The sequence below is a fragment of the Saimiri boliviensis genome, chromosome 6, assembly GCF_048565385.1.
Source record: "Saimiri boliviensis isolate mSaiBol1 chromosome 6, mSaiBol1.pri, whole genome shotgun sequence".
NCBI classification, from domain to species: domain Eukaryota; kingdom Metazoa; phylum Chordata; class Mammalia; order Primates; family Cebidae; genus Saimiri; species Saimiri boliviensis.
The window spans coordinates 81,506,816-81,527,623 of NC_133454.1; the positions used below are offsets into that span (position 1 = coordinate 81,506,816).

Below are 20,808 nucleotides of genomic sequence, written 5' to 3' on the forward strand. Positions count from 1 at the left end.
AGGCATGAGCCACCATGCCCAGCCTCAATCAATCTTAACTGTTGTAGTTTTGTGATTACTACTTTCTTTACTAGTTAATATAGCAGTCTTATGAAGTGAGGCTATTTTCATCCCCATTTTGCAGATAAGGAAACTGAAGCTTAGTGATTTTAAGAGATCTACCCAAGGCATGTTAATAATAGCAGAGGTAGGATTCAAACTCAAATAATGTATTTTCAGCTTATTCTTTTAACCACTTAGCTGTTTGGTCTTCTGTACTTTGGCCAATGTACAAAGTTCAAATTTCTTCTCTATCATAATTATGCTACCTGTCATAGACTTTTCCAGTCAACACAGCAAATATTAAACTGATAAATTCCAAGGGTCTACTTTATTGCCCTCATTTTATAGGTGAGAAAAATGGAGGTTCAGAGAGGTCTATATGGAGGAAATGGCAGAGCTTGGATTTCAAAACAGGCAAATCTGGCACCAAAGCCACATTACACTGACTAAAGGTTTCCTTCTTAACCTTATTAAAACAGTCATGGTGAAATTTCTTTCTTTTTTTTTTTTTTTTTTTTGAGACGGAGTTTCGCTCTTGTTACCCAGGCTGGAGTGCAACGGCGCGATCTCGGCTCACTGCAACCTCTGCCTCCTGGGTTCAGGCAATTCTCCTGCCTCAGCCTCCTGAGTAGCTGGGATTACAGGCACGCGCCACCATGTCCAGCTAATTTTTTGTATTTTTAATAGAGACGGAGTTTCACCATGTTGACCAGGATGGTCTCGATCTCTTGACCTCATGATCCGCCCACCTCGGCCTCCCAAAGTGCTGGAATTACAGGCGTAAGCCACCGTGCCTGGTCGAAATTTTCTTTTCATTTTTATAATACACATTTAGCCTTTGATTACCACTGGTTCTTAAGTTGTATAATATGTCTTTGACTACACGCTTTTAAAGTATAGTTTTAAATATAGACTTGTGCACTGAAGAGTCATGAAAGATAAAAGAAAGAAAAGAAATACTTTAAGTATTGCCATGAACATTAAAAATACACCTTTTATTTTGGAATAATTTTATGTTTTCAAGAAAGTTATGAAGATAGGACATAGAGTCTGCATATACCTCCTCCACTTTCCCTCATTGCTAATATCTTACATTACTATGCTACACTTATAAAAACTAAGAAACTATAAACAATGAACAAGTGAAGTTTGAAATTTAAAACACCTTACCATTTACATTAGAACCCCCAATATCAAATACTTACGTATAAATCTAACAAAATATATATAAGATATATATTTATGGAAACTGATGAAACTCTGATGAAAGATATCAAAGAACTAAATAAAGGAAGAGATATGCCATGTTCCCGGATAGGAAGACTCAAAATTGTCATGATGTCAGTTTTTCCCAACTTGATCTACAGATTCAGTGCTATGTCAATCACAATTCTGGCAAGTTATTTTGAGGATATTGACAACTGATTCTGAAGTTTATACGGAGAGGCAAAAAACCCAGAATATTCAACTCAATATTCAAGAAGAAGAACAAAGTTAGAGGGCTGACTTCAAGACTTACTTTTAAGGTACAGTAGTCAAGACAGTGTAGCACTGGTGAAAGAACAGACAAATGTGTTAATGGAGCAGAATAGAGAGCCCAGAAATAGAACTGCATAAACACAGTCAACTAAACTTTGACAAAGAAACAAAGGGAATATAATGGAGAAAAAAATCTTTTCAACAAATGGTGAAACAATGGAACAATTGGATGTTCACATGCAAAGAAAAATGTCTTTTCAACAAAGGGTGAAAAAGTGTAACAATTGGATGTTGACATGCAAATAAATGAATCTAGACACGAACGTTATACCCTTAACAAAAATGAACTCAAAATGAATCATAGACCTAAATATAAAATTTAAAACTATAAAACTCCTAGAAGATAACAAAGGAGAAAACTTAGAAGACTTTGGGTTTGGTAATAACTTTTCAGATACACTGTTACAGACAAGATCCATGGAATAAGTAATTGATAAACCGGGCTTTGTTAAAATTAAAAATTTCTGCTCTGTGACAAACAATATCAAGAGAATGAGAAGACAAGTCACAGACAGGAAGAAAATACTTGTAAATGAACCATCTGATAACGAACTGTTATCCAAAATATACAAAGAACTCTTAAAAGTCAATAATAAGAAAATGAACAACCCAATGTAAAAAATGGGCAAAAGACCGGAACTGACACTTTACCAAAGAAGATAAACAAACGGCAAGTAAGTATATAAAAAGATGTTTAACATCGTATGTCATTAGGGAATTGCAAAATGAAATGAGATACCACTATACCTGTGTTAGAATGGTCATAATAAAAACCCTGATGATGTCAAATACTGGCAAAGATGTGGTAGAGTAACGGGAACTCTCATTCATGGCTGGTGGGAATAAAAAATGGCATAGTCACTTTGGAAAACATCATGCAGGTTTTTTCCAAAACCAAAATATACCCTTACTGTGCAATCTATCAGTCATGCTCTTTGATACTTACCCAAATGAAAATTTATGACCACACAAAAACGTGCACATAGGTAACCACCCGCATTTTATTTACTTTATTGGTAATTGCCAAAACTTGGAAGCAACTAAGATGTCTTTCAGTAGGTGAATGAATAAATGAACTGTGGTACATCCAGATGTTGGAATATTATTCAGTGCTAAAAATAAATGAACTATCAAGCCGTGAAAAGACACAGAGGAAACTTAAATGCTATTGCTAGGTGAAAGAGCCAATTTGAAAAGGCTACCTACCATATGATTCCAAAACTCTGGAAAAAGTAAAATTATGGAGACAGTAAAAAGATCAGTGATTGCCAGGAGTTAAAAGAGAGGGAGGAATTAATAGGTAGAACATAGTGTATTTTTAGGGCAGTGAAACTATTCTGTATGATATTGCAATGGTGGCTATATATGATTACACATTTATCAAAACACATGGAATGCACATCATCAAGAATCAACCCTAATGTAAACTATGGACTTTGGATGATAATGATGTGTCAATGTAGGTTCATCAGTTGTAACAAATGTACCACTGCGGTGGGAGTTTTCAAGTGGAGAAGGTGTGTTTGCGTAGGGACAGTGTCTGAGAACCCTCTGTACTTTCAGCTCAATTTTGCTGTGAACCTAAAATGGCTCTAAAAACATAAAGTTTAATTACAATTTCTTCTCATTTACCATTTAAATATAGTCTTTGCTGTTATTAATAAAAATAAGGTATTTTGCTGTTAATAAAAATGAAGTATTAAATTAAAAAAATTTTTTTTAAACTAAGAAATGGACATTAAACATAAACATCAACCAAATACAGATTTTATTTGAATTTTACCAGTTTTATTTCACTAATGGCTTCTTCCTGTTTCAGGATCCAATCCAGAGTACCACATTGCATTTACTTGTTGTATTTCCTCAGTCTCCTCTGGTCTACCGCAGTGTCTCAATCTTCCATTGTTTTTTATGACCTTAACAGTCTTAAGGAATACTGACCAGACATCCTGTAGAAAGTCCTCCAAACTAGGTTTGTGTGTGTGTTTTTTTTTTAATGCTTTGACTGGGATTATACTATGAACATTTTCATGTGAAAAGGAAAACGAAAATATTCCCAAAGAAATTATAAGAAAAATCATCAGTCTCTGACCTACACCAGTCTTGGCATTTGGTTTTTTTTTTTTTTTTTTTTTTTGAGACGGAGTTTCGCTCCTGTTACCCAGGCTGGAGTGCAATGGCACGATCTCGGCTCACCGCAACCTCCGCCTCCTGGGTTCAGGCAATTCTCCTGCCTCAGCCTCCTGAGTAGCTGGGATTACAGGCACGTGCCACCATGCCCAGCTAATTTTTTGTATTTTTAGTAGAGACGGGGTTTCACCATGTTGACCAGGATGGTCTCGATCTCTTGACCTCGTGATCCACCCGCCTCGGCCTCCCAAAGTGCTGGGATTACAGGCTTGAGCCACCGCGCCCGACCTGGTTTTTGTTTTTAATTCAACAATAATTTATTAATGACCTAATATGTGCCAGGCATTGTTCTAGCCATTGAGATAATACAAGTTGAGACTGGATTATCATGAAAGGCCTCTTCGAAGACTTAGCAATTGAGAAGCCCAAATGAAAAGACTGAACCAGGTAAGAGAAAAGATCTGGGCAAAGAACATTTCAGGGAAAGGAAAAAAAAAAAAAAAAAAAACGACTACAAAGGTTTTGGGGCAGAGACAAACTTTGTGTATTTAAAAAGCTAAATAAAGGCAGAGTAGCTGGGTCACTGAGCGTAGGAGGAAGAGTGGCAGATGACTGCAGAAAGACAGACAGGGGTTCGATTATGTTGAGTCTTACAGGCTACGGTAAAGAATATAAATTTTATTCTAAGAGGGATGAGACATCTTTGGAAGATTTGGGAAGGATCTGACATAGTTTTGAAAGATCACTCTGGTTGCTCGATGGAATATGGATTGTTGAGGGATAAGATTAGAAACAGGAACCCAGTTAGGAAGCAACTGCAGTAGTCCAGGCAAAATAATAAAGTAATTGGAGTGGGATGTGCAGCAGTGGATACAAAGAAAAGTGGATGGATTTGAGGTTGTTTCAGAGGTGAAAGCAACAGCCCATACAAAGAGACTGAATATAAGATGAAGAGTCTCAGGCTTTTGGTTTGATAAACTGAATTGATGATGGTGTAATTTATCAAGGTGGGGGAGAACTGATAGAGGATCTCTTGCAGGAGGTAGGGGAGGCTTGGAAATCAAATGTTGTGTTCAAGTTTAAATTTGGGAGGAATTGAGCCATTAAAAAGGTAGATGTATAAGTTTAGAGCCTATAGGAGAGGTGAGGACTGGAGACATAAAATTCATATATAAAGTAAATAAATAAACACATATCCATGTAATCTCAGTAATAATATATTAGGAAGAGTAGCCATATATTTGTCTATTTATTCATTAATCGATTCCTAAATCCACATACTTATTCCACAAATATTAATTGTATACCTACCAACCTATCAGGCTGTCCTACAGTCAAGCCAGTGGCCTATAAAGAAAGAGTGTGCAATCAGAAAAGGGGGATTGTGGGAAGAAAATGTTAGACCTTCTTTCTATATTTATTTTAATCTAAAACACAAAATTAAATCTTATTTATATTGAATATATAAACACTGACATCTCACTTCTGAGTGAAAAGTGTGAGTTCTGCAATGTAGAAAATTCAGGGATTTTTTCATTTTATTTTCTTTTAGTATGTTGTAACTTATCCCAGTTCATGTGTGCGGGGTTAAGTAGATTTATCAATTACATTCTTATTTCATTATATCAACCTTTACTAAAATGAAAGTGGCTAAAGAGGATCTCTGGAAAGATAACATGAGTTGGAGATAATATTGCAAATGCAAGCAAAAAAGATGATGACAGAGATGACATTTCTACTTCCAGTGTGAGCACTACAGCACTGGCCAGCACTACAGAAGACACCTTACTAAGTCACGGGGATGACATTTTGAAAATAGAAGTTTGGAAATATTTCCATCATGTGATTTTGATGCAAAAATGATATATGGGAGCCACCTAAGGCTGGGACTATGGTGAAGCAAATGGTTTTCAAGATGAAAACCATTCACCTTGGGCACAATATTTCAGGGGGGTGCCAAAAATTCAATAATCAAGATAACCAATTTTAATACAATATTGTAAAAAGTCAAAATTCATTTTAATCAATCCATGACACTCAAAATAGCAAAATCTTAAAGACAAGATCAATACCATCCCCAACACTCATACATGAATACTTAAAACTTGAAGACAGAAATTTTCAACCTCTTAAAATTTTTCTGAGTAATTTATTCCAAAGAGCTTTGAACCCATTTATAAAAATATAAAAATGCAACATCTTCTGGTTGACATCAGGGAAGATGGAACACTACTAGCTGAATTTCAGCAAAAACCTTTGCATAGTTGATGGATGAAATGGATAAAAATGGGACTTTTGAAAAACATCTTTAAAAAAAAATCTTCCTAAACATGCATTAGGAAGAGTGGTCAAAAATGTACTTCTTCCTTTAGGATCCACATCTTTGTGAGTTGTCTTTTTTTCAGCTTATGACAGCCATTAAAACCAAGTACAGAAAGAACCTAACGTGAATTAGACATTTGAATAACTATTTCACAAAGTATTAAAGATTTTTAAAACTAACACATCCTAGTCAATCATAGTGACTTCACTAAATATTTTTAGTGGAATAACAAAGATTTTATACCATTAATATGAAAAATAAGTTATTTTAAGTGTTTATTTCATTTTTGTCTCATCTTTTTTAAGTTTTACAATGTTTTATAATTCTGCACACAGCAGGACACATATAAAACTTATGTAAGTAAATGGATATCATTTTTCTTTTTTTTTTTTTTTTATCATTTTTCTTTTTTGTTCATGGGAGCACAATCAAAGTTTGGAAAACACAAGTGCAGGCAGTTAATGCTGTGGGTGTTAGGAACCTGACAGGATTGTATTATCTCGGCATGCTGTGAGATCACCGTATCCGTAAAAGTCTTCACGAAGGAGCCCCGCCGAGTCACCAGAGTGGAAGTAGGATTTGGAAAACGGACTACTGCCAACTTTGCCGAGTACAATACAAAGCGCCATGCTCACTGCTAGAGAAGATTAAAGTTCTCTAAAAACACTGCTAACGGGTATCTCAGGCTGAAGCATTCTGCAGCTCTACTCTTGGAGGCCAGCTCAGTCTCAGACTTGGCCATCGGGAAGCTCCCTGGAAGGGGGCAGGGGAGCACCTCTCCAATGTCGCTGCGGCGGGCGGGCGGTGAGGACACCGCTCCACAAGGGGAGGGGTGGCTGCCTCCCCTGGCGGGAGGTGGCCCGAGGTCCCTCCAGCCGGCGAGCCCTGAGAAGGAGGGTGGGGTGAGGGGAAAAGAACGTCTGCAGAGTGAACGGGAGCAAATAAAACGCGGTCCACTCCGGCTGGAAGGGCCAGAGCCGCGTCTAGGGGCGGAGGCCGCGAGGTGGTCCGCGGTGGCGTCTCTGCAAGGACGAGGCCTGGGGTGCCTGCAGAGGGGGTGACGTCCGCGGTGTGCTACCGGGAAGCCAGAAGAGGACGAGTGGCTGGGGGCAGAGAAGGGGCTTTCGGTTCGAGTCTCTCCCTGCTGAGCAGGGAGTCGGAGAGCCCGAGAAGGCAGGGAGGACAGTGGGCCTGGTCTTTTCCCGGCCGGCAGAGGGAGTCCCGAGATGAAAAGTCGAGCTCTCGTCTAACGAAAAGCGTTTGCTTGGCTGTTCGGCCGATTCTGTACCTCCCGGGGCTGAGGAAGAGCCGAGGTGACTAGAAGCGAGCGACAAGCGCTGGCCGCCTCGGGCGACAGGCGCCGGGCCCCGAGCCCGACCGGCCGAATTCTCGCGAGAGCGGCCGCCGCCATTTTTCCATTGATTGCAGCGGGCTGGGGGAGGGGCCGACGACGAAGGCGGCGGTGGCGGCGGCGGCGGAGTCGGCGGAGTCCCGGGTCCGTGTCTGCGCGCTGGTGTCTGAGGCTCAGGCTGAGGCCTCCACGGTTGCTGGAGCGCAGGCGGCGGACAGGATGACTGCCGCTTCGTTTCTTTCCTGAGCTAGCTAGCCGCTACCGCCCTCCACTCTCCCCCGGCAGGGCGGAGAGGAGGCGGCCGGAGCCTGAGCGATGGTGCCCGGCGAGGAGAACCAACTGGTCCCGAAAGAGGTGAGGGGCCCCGGAGGAGGTTAGGCCTGAGGCCTGCAGCCGCTCGAGGCAGCACAGGCCCGGGCCGGGGGGCCGCCTGAGGGCCCAGCCGGGGTGCGGGCTCGGCTCCGCGGGAAGGAGGAGGCGGGAAGCGGTGGGGGGTGGACGGTGGGTGCCGGGAGCAGTTGGGAGACCCGCTGGCTCTGGGGGCTGGAGAGCGGACCTCCCGCCTCGGGTCTGCGGGACTGGACGGCTAAGGGAGCGGACGGGAAGGAATCGGGTTCTGCTTTAGGGGAGAAGGTAGCCTTTTAAGTTCTTGTTTAACGTGTCGAGCCGAGAGAGAGAAATCGTTTCAAAGAAAACCTTCTGGAACAGTTGCCGATGGGCACGGCAGGGTGACGGTGCTGCTTCTGCGTTTGACAGTGGCAGCGTTTAGCTTTCAGCGCTTGTGAAATCTACACCCAAGTGAGATCTGTGGGAGGACAGACTTAACTGTTACGACTTTTTTTCAACTCCTGTTACTTGGTAGTACTATTGGCCTAAATGGGGCCTACCGAACGAAGATCGTGGAAAAGTAGTACTTGGGACATTCATGTAAAGGAAGGACATAGGCGAACATGACCATATGGAGAGCTGAACTCTTATTTTACTTTATTTATTTATTTATTTATTTTGAGATTGGGTTGTGTATGCCAATTTGAGTGACTTCTTAAATTCTTAAAAGCAAGTGATACGAGAAGCCTTGACTACTTGGCTTCTCCTGAATAGTAGTAGAAGAGTAAGGGTAGAATCCAGCACTGGCCAGCGAATTTCAACATATTAATAGTATCTCTTGGCTTTATAAATATCTTCGGCGTATTCAAACGTGTATTTTTAACTGGCTGATCATCAGGCTAAGGCTTTGGATTTTTATTTCTCATATACCTTAAATAGAGACAAGTGTTGGATTGAAATTGGCTATTTGGGATCTTGAAATTTATGAGTGATCATTAAAGAATCTTAAAATTTTTTTGTGTCTGTTTTACTTGTTTTGTAGCCATTCTTTGCTGCTTAAGCAAGCTCTGACACTATGCAACGGTGATACTATTGGAGTTATGTACCTGTATGATACAAGTATTTTCCCAGGTTTGTCAGATGGACAGTGATAGTTGTTTTGCAAGGACGATTTTGTAAAAGGCAGAGAGTTATATGTCAGTATTTGTTCATCAAGCGTCACCAACTCCGTGCAAAGCAGATAAACAGATGAATTAATGAGAATTCTTGCCTTGGGAACTTTATGAGCTACTAAGAAAGGGAACACTGGTGTTTGTTGTACTCCAGCTAGGGACTAGGTACTTTACCACATAAGTAACTCTTATACAAGGAAGGAAGTGATAGGTGCTATAAGAAAGGTATAAATATGTATTCCTTTTAGAGCTACATATTGCTGTTTTTTATAGAAAACAAAATTCTCAATTTTTTGACCATTAGAAAAATATATACGTAGAACTCTGCTTTAAGAAAACCCAGCATTAGATTTAGTTCCCTAATAACTTGATTTATAGAAGGCATGAGGTAGTAATAGATACAGAGCTTTGCAGAAATATCTGTTGTGTAAGAAGTGGTAACTGCAGTAGAAGTTTAAAGATTAAATATCTGTCCTATAAGATGAACTCCCTTCTTCGAGGCTTTAAATTCGTCACAACTGTTTTTTTTTCTTTCCACTTTTTATGGACCATATGCCTTTATTGTCTATTCCTTAGTCTCATCTTCAGTCGTCTTTTTCCCTGGTTCCTTTCATGATTCCTGGAAGCATGATTTGTGGTCCTTGCCTTTTGTAGCTAGCCAGCTAGCTTTTTCTTCTTTGATGGCCACACTCATTGTTTATTAAAGTGGTTGCCTCCACTTCTATATTTGCTTCTGGGTTACTGGAAACTGAAAGTCACCATTTATCTCTTAAATAACCAAATTCATTGGCTTTTTTCTTTTCTTGCCTCTTCTGCTTTGAATTCTCTGCAAGGTTTGATAATTTTTTAGAAAAACAATTTCTTGATTTAGTGATATACCACTTTTCTGGTCATTTTCCCACCTGTTTGTCCTATCTACCCACTCATTTAGTCAAGACCTTTCTCTTCTTTTTTTGTATTGTTAATTAGCACTTTTGTGTGATCCTTGAAGCTCCCAGACAGGTTCTTTTAAGTAGTAGCAGAATCATACAATGCTAGAGGTAAGAGAAAGCATAATCATCTAAGTTACCTCTCCACTTTATAGTTGAGGGAATTAGGCCCAGACGATTGAAAGTGATTCGTTCAGGTCAAATAATGAGTAAACAGCAGAGCTGGTGCTAGAACTAACATCCTCTGCTACTATTCCCTTGATTATACTCTATTTTACAGAGCTCTCAATGTAATTTAGAGGCTCTGTAAGAATAGTTTTTAACTCTCCAAGTACATATATCATGTGAAAATAAGTGGGAAAATTAAAAAAATCTTGCATTTATTTTAATGACTTGTTATCAGTAATCTAAAGTTTTTTTTTTTTTTTTTTTTTTTTTTTGAGGACCTTTATATAGGGAACTTCTGACCCCTACTAGATTTAGATCTTGGTAAGATGTGAGCATGTGTATGTGCATATGTTGGTGTGTGTAGTTGTTCAGTGAATCATGTATTATTCTGGTCCCTGAAATTCAAGGACAAATGTACCTCTAGAAGACTCTTGAAGAAGACAGCTAAGTGTAGTACAGGCATTAGCAAACCATGGCCTGTGGTCCCGATCAGTTCACAGCCTGTTTTTGTATGGCCCATGAGTTAAAAATGAGTTTTACATTTTCAAATTGTTGAAGAAAAAAATCAAAACAATGATAATAGTCTGTGACACATGAAAATAATATGCAATTCAAATTTTCGTCTCGGACCAGCTGTGCTATTTATTTAGTATTTTTTATGGCTACAGCAGCAGAGATGAATAGTTGTTGCAGAGGCTCTATGCAGGATAAATTTGAAATTACTTAGCTTGGTATTCAAGGCCCAGTACAATTGATTCTGGCCACAACCTGTTCTCCCAGCTTATCTCTTCTCCCATGAAACAGGTTTTTAATGTAGTCAAACAGGTTTCTCTCTAACTTGCATTTCACTTCTATTTGTGCTCTCCCCTTCTTCCTGTTCAAACATTCATACACATTTTTCCATAAGCACCTCATATCTCATTTATTCTAAATAGCCTTTTCTGACCATTTTAACATTAGAAATTACTCCCTCTTAGAAGACTTTTATGTATGAGTAGAACTTATTTGGCAATTAATAGATGGTGCTTGGTGACATCTATTATGATCTGAAACTGAAATCTACATTTTATATATTATTTGTGAATTCCTTGACAGCAGAGAGTTTGATTTTGTGTGTTTCTCTTTTTTTGCTTTTTGTTTTTGTAGGTTTTGTATTCTAGGTTTAGGACAGTGTCCTGGAACAGATATTCAGTAAAAATTCGTTTATATGGTCACAGGGTTGTAAGCAAACTTAGCATTCTAACTAATTATCTTGTCCTTGGAGACTTTCCACGGCATCATTGGCAAGCTAATTTCCAACTTTTGCTTTAATACATACTTTCATGGCTAATCTTTGATAACATCTTTGTCTTAGAAGAGATGTTATTTTGAAGTTTTTTAGTTGAGAGAAGTCTAGATCTCTAGTTACCATTTTTTGATAGCTGCCTCACAGAAATCTTAAAGCATTTCCGATAGAATAGCTTTTCTCATCACTGAAGATGAGAGAGGGAAGCAAGAGAACTAACCTTTTCTGTTCTGAGTCTGAGCATCCTCAGTTTTTTAACTGTTTCTTAGTTGCTCTCTTTTGGACATAATCAAGGGTTTTTAGTATTCCTCTTAAATTGTTGTACCCAGAAAGAGCAAAAAGAGTGGTATCTGTTCATTGTGGTGAAGAACAAAGCTTTTCACTTGTTTCATTCTGCTCTTTGTCTTTGAATTGTAGTATATTGATTTTGGTTTTGAGGTCTCTTTTAATATCCCAATTTTAATTATTGTTTGGTTGCTGTTTTGTTATTCTGTTTTCTTATAAGGATTTATGTCATTAACAGTCATTGAGCACTCACTTTTTATATTACTGTATTCTCTCAAGTATCTTACAGTATAATCAAGGATAAGGTATGTATTTACTGATGCGTTAGAAGTAGTATTTAAACTGCAGTACTTAAAGTAGTGCTCATGGACTCCAAATCCAGAGGAAATGGAAAAAATGAAAGAAAAAGAGTAGAAATGTAAATTCTTTGTCTCTGAGTTTTTTTTGGTTCTCTCTTTCATGCAATTATTGCTTCTTTCTGGAACCGCTTTTGGCATCTAATGATGATAATGATAGTAATAACCACTATTTTTTGAGCATCTACGTATATACCAGATACTGTTGGTTGTGCTTTGTATTAACTCATTTGAGCTCTACTACAACCTCATGGTACATATAGGACACACTGATAGCAAAAACAACTTGTTTTTTACTTCTGTTGTCTGACTTCTTATAAAATCCGTTCATCAGGATCTATTATAGAGCATATCAAATGCATGTTCTTTTAATTTTATTTCTCCTAATTAAATTACTTGAGGAAATGTGCTACCATTGTCATTCTTGATTTTAGTGATTCTTTTAAAATGAGCCTTTTTCTTAAATTTCAGATATTGACTCTCTCCTACCAGTAAGAGACAAGTTTGCCAACTTATACCATCAGTGTTTTAAACAAATTGGAGCGTCTAATAAAAGTATTTTAGATACTGGAAACACTCATTTAATGAAGTGAAAGCAAAGGTGAATGCAGAGTTGTATAGAATTCTAATTTTGTCAAGGAAAAAAATGAACAATTTAGGGTTATATGCATTGAAAGATGAGCAGAAATACATTAAAATATTAAGAGTTGTTTCTGAATGTCTGGATTATTGGGATATGTTTAGATTTCTTTCATATTTAAACAATGAGCATGTACATTATTTTTTTTTCTTGTTTTCATGATCAAATCAGTGGTATTGCAACATTATTATCAAAAACAGAAATTAAGATGATCTGATTGTAGTTTTGGAGGTATTTCCATAGTTTTGTTATTTTTTTGGGCTCACAGTTTTTATATTTCCCCTCTCTTCTTGCTCTGTATATTTGCCTTGAGTAATCTGTTCCACTGGTATAGGTTCAACCTTTAATTGTGATTTACACATTTATGGCTCCAACCCTGACCTCTTCTAGATTCATATTTCTACTTGCATGCTAGATATCTCTACTTGGTTGTAATATAGGACTCACAAATTAAAAATAGTAATATCAAGCTTATTTCTCCTTCCCTTCTTGCAACCCAGTTCTTGGTGTTCTCCTGTTTCAGTTAGTGTTATCACCATCTATTTATTTGCTTAAGTTAGAACAGTTTTTGACTCCTCTCTTTGAATTTTTCTCACATATAGTTCACCACTTAGAAAACGTCTCTGTATCCTTAGCTTTCTCTCCGTGGCTCTGCATTTGTCTAATTATTGTATTTTCTCCAGTGTGGACCTTCTAATTGGTCACTCAGCTTCCAAGGCCTTTCCTTACCTAACCATCCTTCCGACAACTGCCAGGGTTACTTTCCAAAACATAAGAGATTAAGATTTACTTGTTTTACAGTTTATAATTATTACCCCCGGATTGGAATTTGAATGATAGGTACTCTTTGTAAACAGTATGTGCCAGACATTATGCTAACCAGTTTACCTACATTATCTCATTTGACAGTTTGATAGTATTAGCTATTGTTCTTCATTATCCATTTTACACGTGAAGACACTAGACTTAAAGAAGTTAACTTGCTCAAAGTTACATATAGCTGTTTGATTCTAAATCAAGGTAGCTTTAACCAGTAGGAAAGTCCTTGATAATGGGGACTCAGTTGATTTTTTTTTTAATTTTTATCAAAGTTATATTTAATACATGCACATATTTATGAGTTAAATATTACGCTCTGCAGAACTACAGTCACATGTCACTTAAAGATGAGGATCTGTTCTGAGAAATGTATCATTAGACATCATTTGAACATGATACAGTGTACTTGCACAAACCTAGATGGTTTAAGCTTGCTACACACGTAGGCTATATTGCATAACCTGTTGCTCCTAGGCTAGAGACCTGTGTAGCATGTGTACTGAATACTGCAGGCAGTTGTAATACATCCTAAGTTTTTGTGTGTCCAAACATACAGAAAGTACAGTAAAAATATGGTATTATAATCTTATGGGACCACTGTCATATTTGTGTTTCGTTGTTGACCAAAATGTCTTTATGTGGCACATGACTGTATTTACAAAAATAGTAGGTCTCTGCAAATTTCCTCTCATTTCGGGCTGCCTAGAGACAAGTGCTTTCAACTCATTCTTTTGATACTTCTATAATTGAAACTAGCGTTTTTATAGTGTTCTTTCTTGATATTTCAGTTTAAGGTATTTTTCGTTTTACATAAAAATAAAGGTTTACCACTATCCCCAACCACACACAAACACACATTTTAACCCTGCCCGGTACTCCCAATATTTTCATACTGTAAGTTGTTTGGATACATCAGTATTTCAGAGTTTATAATGACTCCATGTATTTACTTTGATTATTTACCTTCCCTATACAACATCGTGTTTTCTCATAGTTAGTAATTTTTTGTTTTTTTGAGAGGCAGTTTGGCTCTTGTTGCCCAAGCTGGAGTGCAATGGCGTGATCTTGGCTCGTTGCAACCTTTGCCTTCCAGGTTCAAGTGATTTTCCTGCCTCAGCCTCTTGAGTAGCTGGGTTTACAGACACACGCCACCACGACCGGCTAATTTTTTGTATTTTTAATAAAAACATAGTTTCACCATGTTAGCTAGGCCAGAGTTAGTAATTTTTTTTTCTTTTGAGATGGACTCGCTTTGTTGTCCAGGCTGGAATGCAGTGGCGCCATTTTGGCTCACTGAAACCTCAGTCTTTCGGTTTCGATTCTCCTGCCTTAGCCTCCCGAGTGGCGGGCATTACACCCCGCTAGTAGACCTGCGCCACCACGCCCAGCTAATTTTTTGTATTTTTAGTAGAAACAGGGTTTCATTGTGTTAGCCGGGTCACAGTTAGTCATTTTTTTTTTTTTCTTTTCAGATGGAACCTTGCTCCGTCCGTCGCCCAGGCTGGCGTGCAGTGGCGCCACGTCAGCTCACTGCAACCTCCCTCTTCCGGGTGGATCAGCCTCCGGAGTAGTGGGGATTACAGACACGCGCTATCAGCGCCCAGCTAATTTTTTGTATTTTTAGTAGAAACGGGTTTCATCGTGTTAGCCAGGCCAGAGTTAGTAATTTGTTTTTTTCTTTTCAGACGGAGTCTCACTCTTTTGCCCAGGCTGGAGTGCAGGGTCGGGATCTCGGCTCACTGCAACCTCCGCCTCCCAGGTTCAAGCAGTTCTCCTGCCGCAGCCTCCGGATTAGCTAGGACTATAGGCGCCCACCGCCACGCTCGCCTAATTTTTTTTGTATTTTCGTAGAGACGGGATTTCACCATATTGCCCAGGCTGGTCACGAACTCCTGATCTCAGGAAATCTGCCCGCTGCAGCCATTCAAAGTATTCGAATTACAGGCAGAGTTAGTAATTTTTAACAATTTTGCTTTGCTTAGTTTTCTGTATACTTATTAAATTAGCCAAGTGGTTACTAGTTGGGGGCCATTTTCTCACCAGAGGACATTTTGCTATGTTGGGGGAGTGGAGGAGAGTGCGAGTGTGTGTTACTGACATCTAGTGGGTAGAAGCCAGGTGTGCTGCCAAATATTCTACACTGCCCAAGACCGCCTCCCAGAACAAAGAATTACAAAGCCCCAATGTCTATAGGGCTGTTGTTGAGAATCCCTGATTAAGTGTGTAAATGGCTTATCTTCAGACTTTGACTTCGTAAGAAGCTCTTTTTCAGGGCCCTCTGACCTGCTCCAGCTTAACCCTGTTAAACCTAGAACTTTTGTGCAGCTATTGTCTTGGACTTGCTGTACTGTCTGTCATCTTAATGATTCAGTTCTGTCTTATTTTGGAACCCCTCTTTTTGTGTGTGTCTGGTATCTTTGGCTGTCTTTGTTTACTTTCTCATTTCAAAGGGCCACTTTCAGTAGTTTTCTGGGTGGAATAGAACTTTTTCAGGACTATACATGACTGTAAATGTTTTTTCTCCCCTCTTTTTTTTATGGATAGTTTGGCTGGGCAGAGAACTATGAGTCAAATAATTTTTTCTTAGAATTTTGAAGGCATTGCTCTACTTATCTTCCATTTTTCTGTGTTGATGTTGAGATCAGATGCTTAGAAGATTCTTTTCAACTATTTTGAAAGTTTCTTTTTTTCTTTTTGCAAGCTAGAGGGAGAATCTTTGTCCCCAGGGTTCTGAAATTCTTGTATTATATAGTTAGATATGTCTTTTTTTTTTTTTTTTAATCGGTTCTGCTACTCCTGTTTAATCTGGAATTTATCTCATAAATTCTGGAAGTTTTCCTTAATTTCGTTGATTTCCTCTCTCTTTTTTTTTTCTCTCCTCAATGTTTTGAATTCGTATTGTTAGATGTTGGGCCCGCTGATGGATTTCTCTAATTCTCTTGTCCATTTTCATCTATTTTCCATTTCTTTCCGTTTTTTTTCTTTGCTTTCTGGGAGATTTTTCTCAACTTTGTCTTCCAGTTCTTCTCCTAATTCCTATTTCTGCTATAATATGTGCAGTTTCCACTCCTTTTTCTGAAAAATAATAGCCTGTATTTATTTTATGGATGCAGTCTTCTCTCAGGAAATATTGGTGGTTTTTAAAAATCTGCATATTCTTTCTTCCAAATTTCCTTTTTCTGTTTGTTTGCTTTGTTCTTTATCTTTCATATTTGTTGCTTTTCTTAGATGTCTCATGATCCTTGGAAGTCTGCGCTTGTTTAAGAGACAGGCCTTAAGCTGAATGGAAGCTCTCCTTTTTGGTGATTATGGTTTTCTGGGTAAATCTGGATAATTTCCTGCAGACTACCAGTCTTAGTCTGGGCTGCTATAACAAAATACCATAAACTGGGTGGCTTATAATCTACTTATTGTGAGAAATTTATTTCTCACAGTTACTGTGAGTGAGGCTGGGAAGTCCAGGGTAAAGGTGTTGGCAGGTTTGGCGTCTGGCGAAGGCCTGATTCCTGGTTCACAGTGCAGCACCATCTTACTGTGTTCTCACATGGTGGAAGGAGACAGACATGGCAGCTCTCTAGGGCCTCTTTTATAAGGGCGCTAATCTGAAATATTTATGAGGGCTCTGCCCTCTTGCTCCAGTCACCAGCCAAAGACCCTACTTCCTAATATCATCATATTGTAAGTAGGGTTGAACATGTGAATTTTGGGGTGGGGAAACATAGGCATTTAGACCAGGGCATCCAGTGACACATCTTTTTTCTTGTGCTGGATTGTTTTCCCAGAACAAATTTCTCATCTTTTGCCAGCAGAGAGCAAGCTTGAGAGCTGAGTAGGAAAAGGGGACATGGGTCTCATCTTTAAGCATACAGATTAACCTAATTCCCCAGTTTTCATTACGGCACCCTTCAAATTCCATTGAGCATGTTGCCCTCTAGTCTAGATACATGCTGTTATATGCTCTCCAGAGGTGGTTTACTCTTTTATCAGAAAGGGTTGAACGGTAGAAGAGGAAGTCTAGTTTGGGTTCCACTCTCACTCCCAGAGTGTCTGAGACTTCCAGTTCCTGAGCCCCTTAGTTTATTTTTTTGTTTATTTTAATGTATTTACACAAGAATTGCAGAAAGAGTATAAATTCCATATACCCTTCACCCAGCTTCTTTTTATCTTAACATCTTAGGTAACCGTAGAACAATGATCAAAAGAAATTAACCTTAGTACAGTATTATTAACTACACTACAGGATTTATTCAGATTTTACCAGTTTTCCCACTCAAGATTTTTATATCAAGATCCAAATTGAGGATACCACATTGCATTTAGTTGTATCTCCTTAGTTTCCTTTTATCTGTGATAATTTTTCAATCTTCTTTTTCATGATCTTGACACTTTTGAAGAGTACTGGTCAGTTATTTCATGGAATGGCTCTCCATTTAGGTTTGTGGATGCTCTCTCATGCATAGATTGAGGTTATGAATTAAAAAGAAGGATATCACTAGATGGGATGTGTTTCTCTCAGTGCATTATGTTGGGGGGGCCATGATGCTGATAATGTACTACTGGTGATAACCTTGATCACTTGGGTAAGGGGGTGTCTGCTAGGTTTCTCCACTGTGAATTTACTGTTTTTCCCTTTAATAATTGTTAAATACTTTGATTAAAAGTCACTCAACCAGGCAGGTAAAACTTTAAAGAAAATAACTTTTAAAAATCAAAGTCTTTTAGACCATGGAGGTATCCTGTTTCCCCTAAATTTCTGCCCACTAATTTTATCATCCATCTGTGGTCTTGTCTGCAGCAATTATTACTATGGCTTAATAGTAGTGATTTTCTATTTCTCTCATTATTTCTACATTTATTAATTGGAATTCTGTGAGAAGAATTTGTCTCTCCCTCCTGTTTATTTACTTATTTATATGAGTATGGATTTATGAACATTTATTCTTTGGATTATAATCCAATTCTATATTATTTATCCTGTTGATCATACTGTTCCAATTTTGGCCAGGGAGTGCTGGTTCTGGTTGGCTTCTGTGCTCATCCTTGCTTTTTGAGCACTCACTTCCTTACTTTCTGACACCACTAATGCTTCAGCCCATCTTATGTTTTCCTTGCCCCAACCCTGGAATCAACTACTTCTCCAGGGATTTTTGAGGTCTTTTGGTATACTAAATGTCAATGTAATATAAACTAGGTGTTTTTGGTTTTCCTCTTGGCTAACATGGAATTCAGCCTGCCCAGGTGTAATTGTCATTGCCACTTATTCTGTTTTCTAGCTTTTAAAATTGCGTTTCTGTTTCTTTGGGGTTAATAGTCTTTTAAAAATTTCTTTACTGGGAGACATTAGAGCTAAATCCTTATATTCAGTCTATCTTCTTTAACCAGAGATTCTTAATGTTTTTGTCTCATGCCTCAAGCCAGTTTTGTTCAAACCACATTCCACTACATTAGTTGCCATTCCCCAAGTGTGCTATTATATGTTCATGTGTCATTTCTGTGCCCTTGCCCTGAGTGAATACTATGAAGTATTTCTTTTTGTCCTACAGTTTTTAAGGAGTTTTAAATGGGTGGACTACGGTTTTACATGAAAATGACTGTTTGAGTAGTTAGGATTCCTGCAGCTCCTCTGTTTTCTCTTTTATGGATTAGCCATATAAATTTTTTGTCTTACTGCCCAGATACTGTAATTTTTTTTATTTTTTTCCCCAAATGGAAAAGAGGAGTTCCTGCATCTCCAGAATAGTAGGGTATGGTGGTAGCCCAAGTTAGAAAAGATTGTATCAAAAACAGGGGTTGTAAAAAACGTAGCCTTAAATATATATTTAAATATCTATTGTAAATTAAATTTCCAAAAGACATCCACTTTTAAAACAAATTCCTTGGTGCTAAGGACTTTCTTGAGTTTAGGCAGCATGTTTAGGTGGCATGATATGCAGAGGCATATTCTATTACGAGGGTTATGACACAGATTTTTAAGTGTTCTTTCCTGGTATTGCTGGCTTAAAATCACAGACAGACATCCTCCGTTGTAAAATGTCTTTGGCAAAATAATTGTGCTTGGCAGTGATGGCAGATGATTGACAAAAAATAATATGATCTTTCACATCAACATTCTTAAAGTATATGTTTTTTTTCCTGAACCTGGTTTTTCTGGTATAGTGTAAGAAGGAATGGATGTAGGTGTAGTGTGAGTAAATATGTGTGTCCTCTCTACCCTGCTGCATACTTCCATTTACTTTGTCCCTAGGTGTGGAAGTAATTGCCCTCTTTTTTCATTTAATGAAACTAAACTGAAACATGCATACATAAAGTATCCATGTATATGGATGTTTTAATTTATACAAAACTGTTATTAATATAACCTGCTGTTGAGAGATTGCAGTTTTTATAAAAATCGCTGACATAGATGTCTCAAGTTTTGATGTTCTTTAAAACATGCTCTTAAAATCCTATCCAACCAGCAAAATCCAGCCTGAAAAATCTCCTCTCTCAACCTGATTGTATATTCTTAACTGTAAAATCCTACAGCACCTTTGGCATTTGAAAAATTCTGCTTCTTTATTATAAGTTATTTGTTATTTCATTTAATACCTTCTATTAGATTGGAGGTTCCTCAGAGTCAGGACACCACAGCCGGAGTCCCTAGGTTCAAATACCAGCTGTCTGACATTGGGCAAATTCCTTAACCTGTCAGTACCTTAGTTAATTAAGGATAATTCTAACTACTTCCTAGCATTGTCGGGAAGATTAAATGAGTTAATATATGTAATGTGTCATGCATGTAATAAGCTATCAATAGATGTTAGCTATTACCACCTTCTGTTACTACCATGATTACTATTATTACCTTCATTTTTATATCCTCCCCAGGGTCTTATCACAACGTGCTGTGCATTTTTGTTGCTCAACAAATATTTGTGCATTAAATGAGAATGAAATTATATTTTAGTTATGCAAGTCATTTGAAGTTACAGTTCTGATTACAGCCTGTCAGCTACATACTTTAATGCATATAGTACTAATCCTAAATGGTTGTTGGATTTGATAGCTTCTCTTACATGATCAAGTAAGACCTATTGTTACAGCTTTGAAAATTGGAACACATAAGAAATTGAAAGTATTAAAGAAATTTTGAGTTAAGCTAATGAGGTCCTGAGAAAAATTAGTTTGGTTTATATAGGTGGTTTTCAAAATAATTCACTAGGTTAATACGTTTCTTGTTTATTAGGATTCAGTGTGAAATGTTATTTTAAAGCAGGATCCCTGTTAAGTCATGGTTTCCGAGAGATGTTGGTGTGTTTGATAATTCTGATTTTCTGTAGCTCTGGTGTAGAACTAGTTGATAATGGATGGAAGAGACTGTCACTGTTAGTGGTACTGTGATGATGCCTTAGATTTGACGCTGTGTAGTGAACTGCTTCTACACTAATAATTTTCAAATATTA

At 38.1% G+C, this 20,808-nt stretch overlaps 1 protein-coding gene across 4 annotated transcripts in view; it reads left to right on the forward strand.

Moving 5' to 3' along the window:
* Positions 1-7,462: 7,462 nt before the first annotated feature.
* The window catches only part of USP47 (ubiquitin specific peptidase 47), a 137,566-nt gene continuing 124,220 nt past the window's right edge, over positions 7,463-20,808 (forward strand). For 2 of the 4 annotated variants that reach the window (XM_010344174.3, XM_010344215.3), the window contains exon 1: positions 7,463-7,739. In XM_010344174.3, coding sequence (XP_010342476.1) covers positions 7,701-7,739 — 39 coding nt within the window. In that variant the 5' untranslated portion in view covers positions 7,463-7,700. The remainder of the gene's footprint in view (positions 7,740-20,808) is intronic. The other 2 variants (XM_010344254.3, XM_003919839.4) reach the window with 1 other exon arrangement.